At 37.6% G+C, this 18,516-nt stretch overlaps 1 protein-coding gene across 1 annotated transcript in view; it reads right to left on the bottom strand.

Annotated features, from left to right (window-relative positions):
• adamts3 (ADAM metallopeptidase with thrombospondin type 1 motif, 3) overlaps positions 1 to 18,516 on the bottom strand; it is a 119,680-nt gene that overhangs the window by 41,827 nt on the left and 59,337 nt on the right. The window contains exons 7-10 of the mRNA XM_010736566.3: positions 17,273 to 17,429; positions 10,569 to 10,674; positions 4,045 to 4,188; positions 760 to 892 (exon numbers count right to left, since the gene is read on the bottom strand). Coding sequence (XP_010734868.1) covers positions 760 to 892; positions 4,045 to 4,188; positions 10,569 to 10,674; positions 17,273 to 17,429 — 540 coding nt within the window. The remainder of the gene's footprint in view (positions 1 to 759; positions 893 to 4,044; positions 4,189 to 10,568; positions 10,675 to 17,272; positions 17,430 to 18,516) is intronic.

The following is an 18,516-nucleotide window of genomic DNA, read 5'->3' as shown; positions in this document are numbered from 1 at the left end:
GTTTTGACCTTGATTAAAGTCAAAGCTTTCGACCCCAAGGGCTCTGCCCAGTACATTAAATCCATGATGACTCATTACTTGGCAGGCTTAAAGGTTTTTTGAAGTTGATAAATGTCAGAAACAGGTACATTGAAAGGGGATGAGGTTTTGTGCCTGAAATATTACAATCAAAATCATCATCAAACCAAGTACTCGACAGGTGCTGTGATTTCTGAAATTTTAAACTCACTTTTGTACTCTGTTTCTCTATTTGTAACTTCATTAGAAGGCTGCAAAAAAATTTAAAAATAATAATAATAAAATGAAAATTTAAGGTGATAAACAGACAATAGAGAAAAGTTGGTTGTTAACACTTCTTAACACTGTCCTGCCATCTGCACACAATTAGCCGAATAACAGGTATGACTACAGTAAAGTGAGCAGATGCCTGTTTGAAGTGCTCACTAAGAAGAATCTGATTCTGCTTCTGTCTGCTGATTTTTAAAAGCCAGTTTGTTGGAACGCTGCCATTATCATCATCATCATCATCATCATGATGATGATGATGATCATCATCATCATCATCTCCTGCATGTCTTTCTATAAAAGGCCAAAAAAGTTCTAGTTGAAAGACATCTTATCCTTAGCTGTTTGAGAGTGAATTAAATGTCTATGAATTCTTTATTTCCCATTCTTCTCTGCTGAGATTCACTTACAGACATATATTCTGGAATGGGGTACATTGTTCAAATAAATGTAAGACCTGGGAGTTGTACTTACTGAAGTGCAGATCTTATAGCCCACTCCAAAGTCAAACCGACACTGCTCATCCATCGAGTAGTTGATGCCAGGAAGTTCAGGAAGCTGCGGCCAGTCATGTTTAAAGGGGTCATCCAAGAGACAGTCATATGTGCTGTCAGGAAATGAAAATAGGTGACAATGGTGTCAAAAAGTTAAACAAGACTCATTTTTTCCATCATAAAAAAGACCAAGGCTGTGAAATAGGCTTACATTAGACATAAACGTTTATCCCTAATTCCCCAGCAATATTTGTACATCTCATCATATTTTAGTACCTTTTTTGATCCACTCCCATTAAAATGTGTAAATTAAAAGTCAATAGCTGCAATTTGCTGCATTTACCCCATGCCACAACTGAGTGGAGCTGCAACTCACATTAATAACACAATTATTTCAATTAGCGATTCAGTGTTTTCTCTTTTAATTGATAATAATTTAGTCTGTAAAATGGAATTGTTTTGACCCCAAGGCTAAGTCCTAAAATAAAAAAATAAAAATGTAATCATTTAATTTAAAAAGGAATCATACCCGGTTTCAGTGCTATGAAACTGAAAATGTTTACTAATTTTGCTTCGAATATAACTTCAAAATGTACTGAATATCAACACAGTTGCTGATAAATATTTTGTTGACCAACTAATCAATACATGACCTTGTGCTGCATTCACAAATGCTCTGAGAGTCCTTGAGTGATTAAAGAAACATCTCTGAGCAACTCTGAGCAAGTAAGACACAGAAACCTATTGTGGTTGACCTCATTAAACAACAAAATAAATACATAAAAGGGCACTCTTAGTGACAATGGGCAGCAGCAAAATCTAAGGGCCTAATCATATTATTTAGTTTGAAAACATGGTGTAATTATGATACTATTTTACTAAAGAACACCACTAATTGCTGAATCAATTATAACTCATATAGTCTGAAAAAAACAGGCCTACTTGTGCAGTAACCTATTCACAGTGGATATTTATTTGCATATGTTTATTTACCTGGTAATTTTAGTATGTCATCTATTTGATTTTAATGGAAATTAATGACCATGAATGCCCCTTTGTGAGCCTTCAAGAAGTGCACATCCAGAATGAAAGTGAAAATGAAATGAACTGTGATCACTTTGCTGATGGAAAGTTGTGACAGAGCCAAATCATCACTGCTGCACTGTTTAATTTCTCTAGGAATATCTCCGCTTTCATTTCTGGCAATATAGACTTACTTACTCTCACTTATTGTGAGATGTGAGCGCATCTCTAATGAGATTAACCCTTTAAAGATTATCCCTGCACTGTAGTGTTTCATTACTTCACTGTCATTTAGCAGATGGACGTTTCTCCTTCCACTTGGACTTTCCATCATTTTCTCCTCTGCTTAAAAAAAGCAACTCATAAGCTCTTAAAAGTCCTCCACTCTACTTTTAACAGTTTTTCACATTGGGAGCTCTCTAAAGAGCTAGGATGCTTCGTGAATAACATATATTTACAATATCTAGTCTCAACTCTAAGGAGAAATTTTTAGAATACATTATAATTCTAAGGATTTTCTTTGAATTTCATCACTTTTTATAACTCTTTTTTACTGAGAAGTTTCATAAATACAGCCCCTGCTCATTATAATTTCCACAACATAAAATCACCAGCATGGATACAACAAGATACAGCTGTCATACTCAATATTTTTCATTACAATGTAATGTTTCTATATTTAACCAAAAATACTGCTTTTATTCACTTTGTCATTCACTCTGTCATACTTTCTACATAGAGTCAACCTTTTGCTGCTAATTTTCATTATCACATTTAAATATTACAAAGTGTTTAATAAGGTGTGGGGTTGCATCACACACTTTATGAGCAAATTAATGAGCCAACACATGCAGATGTAGCAACATAGATTCGCAAACAGATGGAATGAACCTGGATTCAATATTTAATTTCAGAGCTGCGTGAGCAGCAAAGTAACCTCCAATTTAGTGTTTTGTTCTTATGCAGTTCCTAATTGCTCTCTTGTTTGAACATGTGCCACTTTGATACCTTTTTTTTTTTTTACTGATTGCTACACAAAGCTTTCAAAGAAATTCTTGTTCGGTTTCTCTTTTCTGCAGGTTATGCATTTTTATTTCAGGTTAAGGACAGATGTGCCACATGTGGCCCAGTGAAAAGTGGCTCAGCTGCTGTACATTTCTTTCAATTCTAAAGCCTGCTCAGAGTCAGACAAAGGTATATGTGCCTTTTGTGTGTGTAAAATGATTTTAAACATTTTACTTCCCCTTTCCACACTTTCCCTTTCAGAACCAAAGCTTTCACGTTTATCATCCCACCCTGTCACACTGCAGTCAAGACTATATACCTTACAGAGATTTTTCTCTGCAGTGATTCCAGCTGCTCTAAAGAACAGTATACTGTGTGGTGATTGATTGCACATTGCCATTGTTATATCCTTTAATGCATTCCAGTTTTATTTTGTGTCCACGCTCTACTGATCTTTCCCTGTCAGAAATTGATTATTTTACAGCTGAGTGAAAAACTCAATGTTGAACTGAACACAGGCCATCACTGCATGTGCTGAGGCTCATACGGGCTCTTTCGGTGTCCTGTTTGGAGATGGCATGATGTTTCAATTGAAAGGACACATTTTACATCATCATTAGGGTTAAAATGTGCATTTCCTTAGAAAAGGAGCAGTCAATGCTAGTTTCCATGACAATAAGAATGAAACTTTCAGCACACCTTACTTAAAATCATAATGCAATACTGTTTACTGAAGTGTGAATTTATTTTACTGACATATATACTGTATATTTGTGTGTCTGCTGAAAGGTTTTTCCACAGACTGTCTCTTAGTAGTCCAGAACCACCTACACATTTTGTCCAGTCTTCACAAGATTCTGTACTTTCAAAAGCCAGTTTGCATATGTTTTAATGGTTTAAATGGTCGGCTGCGAAATTCTTACAGATGTGTTCAATTTTGCAGTTGCAAATTGTGATGGCAGGTGCACACATCGACAACACAGGACAACAGTCCTGTAAAATATATTAACATTTTAAATCGAACAAATCGAGACAGCAACTTGATACATTACTTGTTTGACATAAATCTTGACTCTTAAACCATATTATATCCTACTATTAATATTACTGCTACTTTCAGCTTTGTTCATTTTGGCACCAGCTCTGCCATCTTCTACCACTGTTAAAGAAGACCATGTTGTCAAATATAGTCATAGTAACATCACCCACTTTGCTGTGTATGTAAACATGAACTCACTGGATGTATCTCTTCAGCTCCTGTCCGCTGCACATCGACCAGTGGTATCGATGGAAGGCCGCCTGCACCAGAGGAGCCATTACGCTTCCCATCGCTGTTTCGTCCCCGCAGCGGTTGCCTTGACCATCGTGCTCCATGCCCAACCTGCTCCCACAGGGAGAGACAAGCAAGTATTTACAAATCTGCAGGATAGTAAGATAAATCCCCCCAGACTTTTATGCAACAAAGAGTTTACTCATACTGCTTTCAATAGCTAGAAATAGAAAGTTACTTAGCACATATTTATTCAAGTTGTTTATTTATAGTATGATTTATGGCACTTTTTCAGCTTGGTGAGATGTTTTACGTTTAGTTTAATTTTGCTACTATTGTGGTAACTTGCAAGTGTCGTTATAGGAGCTATATGAGTTGTTTGTAAATATGCCTAATTATTATTTCCCCTTTCATTTCCTCATTTCTTTTCTTCCTTCTTCCTGACATTCATTCTCATTTGCAATCATCAACAACATGACCTGTACTAATAAGCCAATCATATCATGCATCCAAAGTGTTTTTCCATCTCTAGATTAGTATTTTCCATGACAGATCAGATATGTGTTCATCCATGCACAATGGCACTTTCAGTCAGTCATCTGAATCTCATCCAGCAAAACTCTCTTTACCCTCACAAAGCAGTGTTTCTCACTCGCCAGTGGCTTCATCATACAGCACTAATGATAGAGATGTCAGCTGTTGCTCAGTGTGTGAAACATCACAGACGCCCAGATGAGCTATCAGAAGCAATTCATAATACAGATGGTACTTTGAACATAACATGACCAGACAGAATCATAAACATGTTGTGATGTAGGATAGCATTACTGTGACCCTGATGGACAATGACTACACCTGTTGGTGCAGAAAAAGTTGCTGGTGCAACTGAAGTTGTTTTTCACTCTTCTAGTTTAGTTCGGTTTGTCGAGACTGAGGAAAACTCCTTCGAGAGGCCTAAACCTGTCAACAGGTGATTTTCATCTCGCATCATCAGCGCTACATGGACCCACATGGGGTTTGTTTGGTGATTCACATTAGACATGAAATGGATGGTGGATGAATGTGCTGTCCCCTGATAGAGGCTTGCAAAACAGAATTGAGTTAAAATGTCTGTTTAGCTATGTGGATAGTGAGAAAAAATCAATAGTAATAAAAAAAAATTGACAAGCATTTAAATGGAGGCAAATGATGCAGTGCAACACTTAAGCTCTGAGCTGTTGGTGGTTTGTGAAGTCCAGACCAGAAAATGGTCTTATTCACTTCCAATCCACAACAGCCGCAACCCTGATAAGGATAAGCAGAGAATGGATGAATGGATGGAAATAGACAGGCAATGACAAACCAGTGTCACAGTCACAGGTTGTCATTTATGATGAAGAAGGCAGGTCTTGCCTACTATGATATTACCAGAGGGAAGATGTCAGAGAAACAAGAGTGCCAAGAAGAGACTGAAAAATACAACTCTTTGTGGGCCAGCCTCTTTTACCTGAAGGACTGTCTCTAAACCCAGTTTTGTTTTGTTTGACACTACACTTATGGAAGTGTAATTTTTCCAGATATTTTTCAGGACAGACATGTGATAACCCTTGATTGTGCACATGAACTATTTTGGTTTAGTTTCTGATTAGTTGGTTTTCTTATTTAGTTTCTGATGTGGTGTAAAAAGTTTGAAAAACACTGTCCTTCACCAAACAGCAAACCATTTTACCAGTACCATGACACCAGGTACGGCTAATGGTTTAAAACCACCAAAGCACCATCCGGTTATTTAGATGTCATTAGGGGGACATTATGACAAAGATAAATATATATTCAACATAAATAAATTCAACAAAACAATCCAAACTGGTGACATTACAGTTAATAGTCATAATAGTACGGTAGTAGTTTTTCCCCCTGAAGGTCATATATGAACACATCGATCTCACTGACAACTGAGCAAACTCCATTCACTGAAGACAACCGTGATATGGTTGAATGTTTCAGAAAAAGCTAGTTTGAGGACTTCACTTGAGAATAGTTTGTCAAAAAACTATTTCAAAAGGTCAAGGCTGAACTTTTAAACTTAATAAAACATGGATAAAGTATAAATAATATATAACTAAAGACCAATGCTTGCCAACTTTGAATAAGGGAAAATTTCCTATGAATTCCTTGATGTTGCTAACCCACTAACTCACATAGATGTTCAATATTAAAACCCACAGAAGAGTATTTCAAACTGATTCTGAAGAAACTATGTACTGATGTGCCCATTGTACTGATTAGTACTGACATTTACAGCAGGTAGGGTTGAGAAAAAGTTATGAAAAGTAATTGGACCAAACAGGCCTAATTTTGTGAATTTACAAAGTCTGTTAATAATTAACACTAAGGATGCATTCATTGTTGTTTTCTAAACCCCAATATACCACACAGCAAGAATGGACAGTGAGAGTAGGCTAGAAGCTGTGCACAGAAGCTGACGTGTTCATTGTGCACTGCAGTACATCCTGTACTATCCATATACAACAGTGAGAATCAATAAATATGCGTCAGCGTCAATGTCGACATCAATACCGTGTTTCAATGTCACCAACACAAATCCCTATTCAGTTATTTTTAGAAATTAATCAAATGTTGAAGTGGTTCTGCAGCTGTGTGAATAGCTTGACATTATCCCTTATTTGAAGGTGCAAATTTTCACAAGGAATAAGAAAAAAAAGTAAATAATCCAGACATACTGAAATCAAGTGTAAATAGTTACATTCTTTTTTCACATGATGTATCTAAAGATGTAGTGCAGTGACTTGGTTCTGCTCACTTCTGCTCGCAAGAAAAATCAAGTAAATAGACTTAAATAAATTAAGTAAGAATTGTTTATTTTTGTGTCAAACTACTACACTACTACCACTTTGATTGGCTGGCAGATATCTGCTAAATTAATAGTCTGAATCAATATTCAGGTGCTCATCTAAATCAGTGTCAAGGGTCTACTAATTTCAGAAAATCATAGTTCTCCTGATTTATGCTTGTTATAATCAGCCCTTTTTTTTTGAGGGCACAAATTCAGCCTACTATTAGTATTTCCTATTGTATGTACCTATACACTGTATTGCAGATACCATAGATACCATGACTTTTGTCATGTGGACATGTGTTCTGTGAGTTGACAATTGTCATCACAAGGTCGTTGCCTCTGACTAACAGATTACACTCCATTGTAATACTTTTTTCCAACCCTCTTCGGTAACTGTTACGTGAGCACCACCTTATGTGTGCTGCACACTAGCTGCTAATGGATATTTGAATGAAGATGTGCGTTCTCTCTGTGATGTCAACAACCAGTTTCCCAAGACCTGCTGTGAAGCTCAGAGTGCGGTGGCTCTGCCTATCTTAGCAGCATCTTAGTAGCCCTGACACTGAAGTGGGCTGGAAGCCTGGTTGCTCTAACAAGCCACTTGTTAATCAAAGTGGCTCTTCATTATGCATAACTTTAAACCCTAATATAGTTTGAAAGGATTAATTATATAAAAAAAATCTTCCCAGTACAGTTTTGATGAATTAGATACTGTGCATTCTAATATGGGCACTTATAGAGATAAAAACGTTCTGTCCATTCAGGGAACTGCAATTTTTTGCAGATCAGTAATAAGTCTGGGCACAGGAGGTTCAGATGACGTTAGAACAGACAAGAACTTGCTTTGAAGCATACTTATACCCTAACGCAAAAACCAAACCAGGCACGACTCTCTCACGTCACAGCTGTGTCGCTAACTCGGTCATTCCTCCACGCAACTTCAAACCCCACAGGGAGCGTTTCGGAAGTGGAAACTGTTTGCCCGCCAGACTTTGCTCAGATTTGGTCATTTTCCTTGGTTTAGGCACTTCAAAATATGCTTCTAAATGTGAAAATATCGTACGTAGTTAAATTGTTTCCCTTTTGGCTGTTTTTAGTTTGCACGGCGTGTCAACCAGATTCTTCATGCCGTTTCTGTGTCTGACTTCCAGCCAGCTTGAGCTGCTCTGGACAGATTAACACAGGCTGCTTGTGGCGTCCGTCACAAATACAACAGTCGCATATTCCTGCGGGGGCAAAGCAGAGACCTGCTTTTGGGCTGCTTCTGAAATGGACTGAGACTGCTGGTGGGGTTTGAAACATTGACTAGGCTGCATAAAGCGGCTGAGACGCACACGAAAAGTGACACATCCATGTATTAACAAACTTGTTTCAGGTCATGGGGTCCAGAACCTCTATCTCATCCATTATTGTGTTATCACTTAGATAGTAAAGGTTGTCAACGAAATGCAGTGTGGACACACATCTTGACACATCTTGTTCATGACTTCCTCTTTGTTGGTTTCCTCAGTGGGTCTCTTCAATGTCAGTTATGTCTGATATCTGACTGCTGCTGATTAAATCAATGTCTCCTCAGGCTCTTGTTTGGCTGCTCCAAAGATCATCTGAGGAGGCTGTGGCTTAAACTTCATTGGCTTAAACTTTGTGCTGTATAATCAAGACATATTTTATATGTGTTTTTTAAATTTAGTATATTCTCAAAAACCTCATATAGTGCTATTTAAAATATTCAAAATAAGACATGTATGTATATAGACATACTGAAACTAATTAGGCCGCGTCTTTGCTGTGAGTCACATCTTACAAATGTGATCAATAATCACAGGATTCATGGTTACCTAGATACAAGTGGTGGCATGTCTTGATCAAACACTCATTCTTCCCATCAAAATAACACTGTATGCCTGAGGAAATAATGATATGACACTACTTTATAACATATTTCATGTAGTCACATTAAATAAAAGGTCCTAACCATGGCAACAGGTTAATTACAAACAAAATGGGAATGTGCTTGCTCTTAGACTATCTTTTAACTTTTATCTTCTAAGTGTAATTATTCATGGTCTAAAAGTTTGTAATTTCATTATATTACTAGCGCTCTTAGATTAAAAGTCACTTGACCTAAATCATAAATCCCACTGTACAAAGATTGATTTCACAAGAAGGAAGGTGCAATTAAGTTTAATAACAGACATCATATGCTAGCCAGCCAGTCTGTCTTTTAGCCTTTTATACTTCTCACAGGTGATCATACCTGAAGCACAAAATCTGCCACAAACGTGCGCATCTATACGCAATCTTTAATAACTACGTTTTAGGATGAACCGTATGTTCCTGTAATTTACCTCTTCAGCTAAAGAAGCACATTCAAGCTGTTCTTCAGCTTAGAGACTGCCTCAGCATTTGTGAATTGCTCTCACAGTGGCTAATTAGAGTTGCATCTTGAGATTTAGATGTGTCTCACAATTTCCCCCTCTCAGCACCACAAAGCTGTGAGTGTGTTAACGCGTTGTTTTGAAACGATTACTTTGTTTCCGTGAAGTCTATTGATCCCCGAAGACGTAACCGTATGTTCACTTGCCTCCAGGGTTAGCCGCAGAGCAACAACCATGAAGCGATGAAGATTTGGTGTCTCGCTCTGGGATATTTCAGCAGGATAGCCCCTTGCTGTCTCAACTGGTTGACTCTGTCAAACGGCTGCTGCTCCTGCTGAAAGACAGCTTCTCTTTCCTCTACACCATCATTCTGCCTGTCCAGGCCATTTTGTTTCACCATGATAAAAATAAAACCCCAGCAACAATTAAGATTCTTGTAGGTTTGGTTGCATCCTACAGATGCTGTTCAAATCTGTGCCACATATAGTCTTTTTTTATAGTTTACAGAAATGTTTCTTTTCATCTCAACCAGCTAGATGCACATGTCTGTGTTTGATTGACAGCAACTGGGAGGCTGGCATGGTGCCAATCATAAGAAATTAAAAACATATTTAACATTCACATATTTAAACAAATCAGCACTGTACATAGTCCTTTGCATGGCCTCAAGTGTAGTAGATGATAATGAGGAGTAACCAGCACCTAACAAGACCGCATTTTTATATTGCAGGCATGTTTACATTCTTTTTTATGTGCTGTAACTGAGCAACTAATTACCTATTTTCCCCGGTGAAGGTCTGTTTGGTGGCTTATTCAACAAGCTAAGGTGAAGAAACAAGACGTGTTTTTTTCTTTTATGGATGTTTGTTTTGGTCACTGGTCATTTTGCATTATTATTATTATTTTCACAGCTGTTTTTGTCAGCTCACGTGAGTGTGTTTGGTGTCTATGTGTGTGTGGACTTCTGTACAGGAGTGAAATGTGTTGCAGGAAGTGTGGAATGTGTATAAAACACATGCAGTGGTTGGAAAAGGGCATGACAACAAATAATGATTGAGTCCTTGTGCCTATTCAAAGAAGGCTGACACATTCACTGTCAGAGTGCTAAGGGGCAATCTGCTAAAAGGTCCTTTGTGTCACTTAACATAGAGATCACAGGAAAAAAGCCCCCGGAAAATGTTCACACTTAACATTCACAACTGTGGTATTTTGTGGAACTGCAAAGCAGTTTCACCTTGGCAAGACACATAAGAAAGAACATAATAAGAACCTACACATGTCCAGTCTCGTGAGCCACAACGAAGGCTGAAGAGAAGCCGTCTTCATGGTTGAGGGTGCAGCTCCTGACTGGGTGGCACATTCCTGTGACTGGAGCATAACCTGAAGGACATCAGGAGAAAGTATGAAGGGTAATGTGAGCAATTATTAAAAAAGAAAGGACGTGTTTATTTAAAATTTGTTTGTACTTTTTTCAAAATACTTTTTTTGTTGATTTTCACAATTTTAGGTTCTTGGCTGCTTAATACACATGATACAAATGCATTACAGCAGACCTGTAAGCAGTTATTACTAATTTGTTTTGAACAAAAGGTCAAAAGTCAAAAGTCCAGATACTTAGACTCATAAACTTTAGCTGCATATTTAAAAAAAAAAAAATGTAATTTTTGTTTAAAGCCCTTGAAAAAATAAATCCAATTTACCTACAGTACAGCGGTGTGAAGGCAGGAGTTTCACAAGCAGGTATGTCAACGCCCTGGTAATTAAAACTCACACAACCCACATGGCTATGACTTATCCTTTAAGTAGGACAGGTATGTGTATTTCTGTCTGTGTATGTATTGTGTGTGTTTACGTGTATCACATCATCATGCATCAGGATTGCAATACATGCGATGATGAGCTCTGTAACAAAACAGGAAATGGATAATACAAATATAGCACAGGGTGAATGCACAGTGGGGGACTTGCCACGGAAGGAAGGAAATGTTTCCATGTTTGTCAGCTTCATGATTATTAATAATGACTGAAATTTATACTTTTACTGTCCTATTTCCTGCAATATGTAATTTGCATGATGTTGCATCAGTTGCTGCAAATGCACTGTTGACATAAATAAATGAAATTATGGGAGCTACAGATTGCAGCACTATGCCAAAATTATGAACACATTGGTTAAACATGTTTAACATTTAGTCCATGCTCTGTGCTGTTATTTTGTCAGTCTACTGACAGTAACTGTTATAGCTGCAACATAATGAATAGAGATGAGCTTTGTTAGACTCTGAAACAAATGGTGATAGATTTTACAAGTGAACTAAACACTGCCAGGCAAGGACATTAGGGGATATAGATTTGCTAAAATTACATTTGGTACAGTGCCACTAAAAGTGGTGTGTCCAGACTTTAAAATAAAATCATTGATCATGTAGACATCAAAACCACAAATCAAACCAGTCTTGTCATTAATTTTCATTCTGAGTGAACTTCATAAATGAATGGATTTTTCCCATCTCCATGATTTGGATTTTTCATTATTGTCTTGGTAAAGTAAAGCTGTGTAAGTAAAGGTGTGCTCATATTGTTCAACTGAAGCTACATTCAACTTGTCTGTGTATAGGGACTACTGTAAGAGACATCATGTTGAATTTTTCTGCAGTCTAGTTGAAAAATCCATCAACATCATTACCAACCTATGACTGTATCACTCCCAAACCAGATAACAGCTGAACAAAAAACTATTTTGAAGTCATTCATCTTTAAATGAATTCTCTCTCTACCACAAATACAAAAACTGCAGCTGAAATAAAAAATAAATAAAAAAACTCACCTAAAAATTAAACCCAATTACAATTTAAACTGATACTGGATTCAAAACCCTTAAATAATCCTTCTCTGTGGCATCCAAGAGGAAAAACATCCACTTACACACTGCTGCGTCAGAGAAATATAAGTGATTCTTAGGGCATTATGTTTTCCCCAAGGGTTTAATTTACTCTGGGGATTAGACAGGTGAACTTCTCAAAATCTAGTTTTGTCCAGCTTGCATGTACAGTTTGAATGAATCTCTAAACATTGCCCACTTTCGGTCCAGCTGCCATAATTTATTAAAAAAAAATCTTAGCTCTCATGAGAATTTATAAATATCTAGATTAGATCATCATCATGCACTCACACCAAAGGCTGCAGCAGAGAGCAACTTAAGCCTGCAGGCTGCCTCTCAGTTTACATTCAAGCTTGTCATATTGATTTTAATATAGTATTAATAATAAACACTGATAAACTAGACTGCTAAAACTATATTTCATCCTGCTGCAGTTCCTCAAATAGCCACTTGAGGCTGGCTACAGAACAAGTCAATCTCCATAAGCCCCCATATTAAAATCCCCAATTCACAGTTTACAGCCAATTTTTCTGTTCCTGACAGCTGTACTGAGGCTGAATTTCAATTTAACTGACCCTTTCAAATTCTATTAAGGCTTAAAGTTATGCCTTTTTTTTTTTGTCAGGTAACTTTTGAACTATGTTGTCAATCAAAACAAAGATTTACTGAAGCTGTAGAAAATGCAAAATCACAGCCAAAACATCCAGAATAGTGCGATGGGGATAGGTTTTGTTTGTTTCCATGGTGTTTGATGGATCAGATTTGCTATTTAGGGAAGGCAGTGCAAGCATTTCCATTCCATCTTTACCATCAACTATTTCTATCAACCTCTGATTGTCTGTTCACTGCCCACGGGGTGGAATCTGGTCAATTGCTTTGTTTATTTCAGAATGCGAAAATGATTCAATTTTAAAACATGTCACACTCAAACAGAAGCTAAATGACATCTTGCTTACAACATGGCTCTGTGGTTATCAAAATCTAACAATGGCTCAAGGGAAGACTGCAGAGAAGTGATTGTAAGATGTTTTCCCCAGAAAGCAACGGAATAATTCCGCCTTTGACTACAGGAGTCCAACAAGAAGTCATGAAGCCAATCACGTCTTAATGCCCTTGATGGCATCAGCTCGGTTTGGGAATTTGATTGATATACACCAAAAAGGCCTCAACTATTTCTTTCAAATAAATTTAGCTTCAAAAATGGAACACAGTAGCTGGAGTATATATCATTAAAACTACCCATGTATTCATTCATGAGTCTGCAATACAAATGAACTGACAGTTAGTGTACCAATAAACAGAACAATTCAATAATTCATTTATCCTCTCAACTTTTTGGAAACAAGCTGTGGATGTAGCTCTTATCTGCTCTCCTGTGTCTTTTTTAAAAATAAGAAAAGAGGCTTCAAAAGATTCGAATTTCATGCAAATATAAAAGAATGTTAAATCTGTTTTTTATTTAATATAACAATTAATTAAGAACTATAATGATTAATTTAATAAGATTCAATATGTGATTCCAGACCTCCAGAATTACTGCCCACATCTCAATTAAAATGTGAAATATCGACATAGAAGCCAGTTTGATTATTAAAGATTGTCGAAAATTCTCTGTGAATCACTGAAAAGATAGAATGGTGTAAAAAAAAAAAAAAAGTAAATGCTGTATTTGTAGGATTATTTCACAAAACTGTGAAATAATCCTACAAATGAATTATATAGTTATTAAATAATTAAATAATGCTTTGCTTTTCAAGTTACTGGTGGGAACAGTGAGGCACAGTGAGACAGACAGAATTTGCAGGTGTTGTCGTCAAAAACCAAGCCCACTGTACTGTGAATGACTGCAGGCGAGAAGACGCCGGTTGAATGGTAAAATGCTTTGATGCAGCTTTGAACTCTTTATTTCAGAGCATCCCCACAGGGAACAGACCACTAAAATACAGTGTCTCCTGGCTTTTTATAGTGCCGGAGTCACCAGCTGATCTTCTCTGTCACTGCTGCTTCAGTTCTCCTGTGCACAGTGTGAAACAGATGCATCGCTTGCTGTACATCAAAATACAAACACACACTGACCTTTTTTTTTTTTTTTTTTTTCTTAGAGGGGAGAGAAAATAACTCATGGATCCTTTTAGTATTTTTCTTAACGCAGCACTTTACATATGAGGCGATGGTGAAGTAGTGAAGATGAAAAAGGTAAAAAGGTTTTGTCTGCATTGAAAGTATAGTGCCACAATATAACACGTATGCAGTATGCAGGCATGCACTGATTATTAATTAATAAAATGAATAATTAATCGCTGTGTTGCTTGTGGAATGAAAACTAAATCCTTTACTTCAGGGTGACCTCACTAATTCTGAGCCAACTATGCTAGTGGTAAGTGATTTAGAAAAAATGCAGTATATTTAATTCATATTAAATAGCAGCATGAACTATGGTCGTGGTTTAATGCTAGGTGTGTGTGACAACCATGGACAGTAAGAAACTTGGATGTATCCCTGACGTCACCCATAGGTTTTTGAAGAGCTAGCTCACACCGCTGCCGCTGAGTGTCAAAACACTTCAAATAACCTATGGGTGACGTCACGCATACGTTGTCCATTCTTTATACTGTCATTGCCTGTGACGGCACCCACCTGTCAATCATCTAGCATGCTGCTATCATAACTTATAGAATTAAGAGAAGGGCAAGAATGGCGCTAAAGACTTTTTTCAATGGAAAAGATCTTTGCACTCTTCTCCCGGCTGTCTTCAGTAAGAGTTTGGCTCTGTTATATGAGTTATTGATCTAACTGGTTGATTGGTAGATGATGATAGACAATTAGTACATCCAATCACCTGCCAAATATATATTCATAAATAAGTTCCTTCTCTTTTCCAAACAGTTTCCAATAGCGACTTCCCAGATGGTTTCCTGTAACAAACCATCTGGTGCTGTCAGGTTAAGCTGGCATGAGCACAGGGCTATTAGAGGAGTATTAATTAATTCCCACATAACAACAAATACCTATGCTGTAACAGAATCAACACACCAGAAAATAATAACCCTCTAAGTCTGAGCCTGCACAGACACAGAGATTGATTCATGCTATCTTTGTTGCCAGACGCTTCTAAAGGTCTGTCCATGTACTCTGGCTCTTATTCCCATGACAACCACATGTCTGGAGGTCTGCTACATTGTAGTACCAGTGGATAACAATCAGCTTCAAAAATAAAATCAAAAAAACCAAGTCCAGTACAGCCAAATCCTGGATTAAGGTGCTAAAGTTGATCACATCTCAGGTAGAGCGTGACGCTGTATACCGGGTCACTGGTCATTTTAGCCACAGCTGCATCACAGGACTGTGTGTACTAAGCTGATACTATCTCCATGTTCTGCCTGAACAAGCTGAAAGTGTAACCACTTGTATTGCACAGCATATTTTGTATGGTTCATAACACAGTGGAAAAAATAATTTGTTGCATTTTTTTTATCTTTTACACGACACAGTTCAAATGACTTTGTAAATGAAGTGTCATGAACTTATAGATAGCTTGCTTATTGGAGCTTTAAGTTTTAATAATTGTACGTGGGCTAAACTGTATGTTCATAGCATTTTCCTAATGTGTTTTAGGTCCTCTTAGCATTTCTTGCAGTTCACTCAGTCTGTCTACAGTTTCTCCAAATAAAGTGGAAAAGACTTGTCAGCCAGTTGGCCTCCTAAAAAGTTGAACACTGTCAGTGGAACATTCATAACACACCCACATCAGGACCACCACACCCTATACACAACAGTAACCAACAAACATGAGACACCATTATCATCCTATTGCACTGATTTACCACAGCAAAACTAGCTGTTTTTGTTTCTTGGGTCAAAACAACTTACATTCCAATCTGTGTAACTTTATTACATCACAATAAACGTATCTACACTGTCTGCAGTAAGTTACCTCCTCTGGGACTCATTTTTAGATACAACTCCACCCCTGATATTTTGTTTTTTTAGAGTTGTCTTCTAAACGGCTCAAACTACAGTAGATACTGTAGATGTTGTCATTTCGAACAAAAAGTACTGCAGACCTGAAAAACAGAGATTTTTTCATTTCTATGATTATTGGCAGAACTTCTACCTGGCCAGACAAAGCAGTAGTAATGCTCCGAATTTTAAACAAACTTCTCGAAACATGCCATGTTAGGAATGCACCCCAATAACTCTGACATAATGTCACTCCATCACTGCGGTCTGCAAATGCTTGTGAGGTCATTTAAAACATGCCTGGTGCATTGCTTTATAAATTTGTTTCCCTTTGTCTCCACAAAAAGGAAGGGAATTAGTGTCACCAATCACCAAAACCAAAATGTTCACCTCTGAGTAAAAAATATACTTAGCTGTTGTTGTAAGGGGCAAGTAAAAAAAATGGCATGAATCAGGTTGAATTGCCTTTAGTAGTGCAGACATTGGGCATTTAGTTGTTCTCATTGTTTCAGTTTGGCTGCGGTGGAGAAAATAGGAAAGGGGATGAGAAGTCAATATCAGGCAGACAGTGTAAATTGCCTTGAGCCTCCAGCCTTTCCAGGTCTGCATTCACAAGTGTAGACATTAAGGAAAGTTGCCAAATCTGAAGCACAAAGGGCTTTCTTTGGGGTATTACCCTTTCTAGATTGTCAAGCTATTTGTGCTTGACATTTGTGATAAAAGGGGTTTTTGAATGTTCAGTGCTGTGTTTCAAGGTCTGCTGTTTTTCTCAGACTGGGGCACAAAGCATTGTTATAGCTGTATCTCAAATGCAATCAGAGAGAATCTGGGGAGAGTTCACAAATGACAGAAGCTTTGTTTAATAGCTTGTTAAACTTCCAAATTGAAAAAAAGTGAAAAACAGTTTAATTCTTCAGATGAAGTCGGTAGCCTTTCATGACCTTTAATGTTAAGAATAAACCAAAGAATCAGTCCTGATTAACAAGTTACAAATGTTGCAAGACAGGATATTTTACTGCTGTGTATTAGGATGGATAACCGCCTGTAACTTTATTCAGATCAGCCACACTTGGCAGGACAAAAATCTGCAGGCAACTACACATTTTTATTTGAACCAGTGAGTCTCTGGGGCCTTACCCTGCATCCCTGTAGGGCCGAAGCCCTGCCGAGTGAGGAAAATTGCGTGGTCGTGGTGTTCCGCGTGATCAGGGTCACCTTTCTGTTGTACAAACGCCCAGCGGCACACATTCTCGAGGCTCCGTGACGGGTTGCCTCTTTCAATGAGACTGATAGACTGATGGGCAAGAGAGAGAGAGAGAGAAATGCTTACTACTTACTGCTACATTGACAGCTCAAATGAACATGTTAGTATTCTGTCAGCAGCCCAAAACTGCATAGATTAATTCATCTTACAGGTATGAGTAAAGATTATTCATAAAATGATAATAAGTGGATATCAGACTGAAGTTCCTGGTTACAATCTATGAAAAAATGCACATCCAATATGCCGTTACAAATTACTTTGCAATTTTTTGCGTGCAAGTGCATGTGCATTTTTACAGTATGTGTGAAAGAGAGCGAGAGTGAGTGACCCCTGTAATCTGCATACATTTTCTTCCCTATTTAGCATCTCTGCTCCATTATTAATGGCTATGGATGTGTCATCAGCATGCTTCATGAGGTTGAAATAACCACTGTTCTGAAGCAATTATACACATATTTCATACCGATATAAAATCATGAGGACAAACGGCATCAATTCTAACCAATTATGAAATATTTAGACTGAATGCTGTGTATTTCTAATCGGTATCATTGATTCTGCACATGAAGGACAGTAGATAATGCACAAGACCATCATTTATTATTATTGTTGTTTATTATTCTTCCGTAGAACTGTTGGTTATGTTTGGGGTTCTGTTTGTGTACTCTTGCAATTGCATTATGGACTCATCCCAGTGATGCAGAAGTGTTTCTGACTTTCTTTTTCGTTTGTTGATACAGCCAGTGATGATGGGTTGATGCTTCACCTCTGGGTCAGAGCCGTTGTTTCCCCACAGCAAACACTAACTCATTTTTGTGCACAGACTTTCACTGTGGGGAGGCAGATGGGACCAAATGTGCTTCCCCACCACCACAACACCTCCAATATGTAACTAAAAATGTGTTTGTGTTTTACTCATGCTGTTACTTTGCCAGAGCTGGGACATTATGGCCAATGTTTGAAAAGATTTGAGCTGAGAGTCCAGCCAATGTAGCTGTTATCTAGGCTCAAGATTGCAAAGCAGAAAAATATTCTGCTCTACATGAAATGGCAAAACATATGAACTGACAATTGAGGATAACTTCACCAACTGTGTGGGTAATATGAATCTTCTTTT

Source organism: Larimichthys crocea, chromosome III, assembly GCF_000972845.2.
Source record: "Larimichthys crocea isolate SSNF chromosome III, L_crocea_2.0, whole genome shotgun sequence".
NCBI classification, from domain to species: Eukaryota; Metazoa; Chordata; class Actinopteri; family Sciaenidae; genus Larimichthys; species Larimichthys crocea.
Note: the sequence above shows the minus strand (reverse complement) of the source record. Positions and strands in the feature narration are given on the sequence as shown.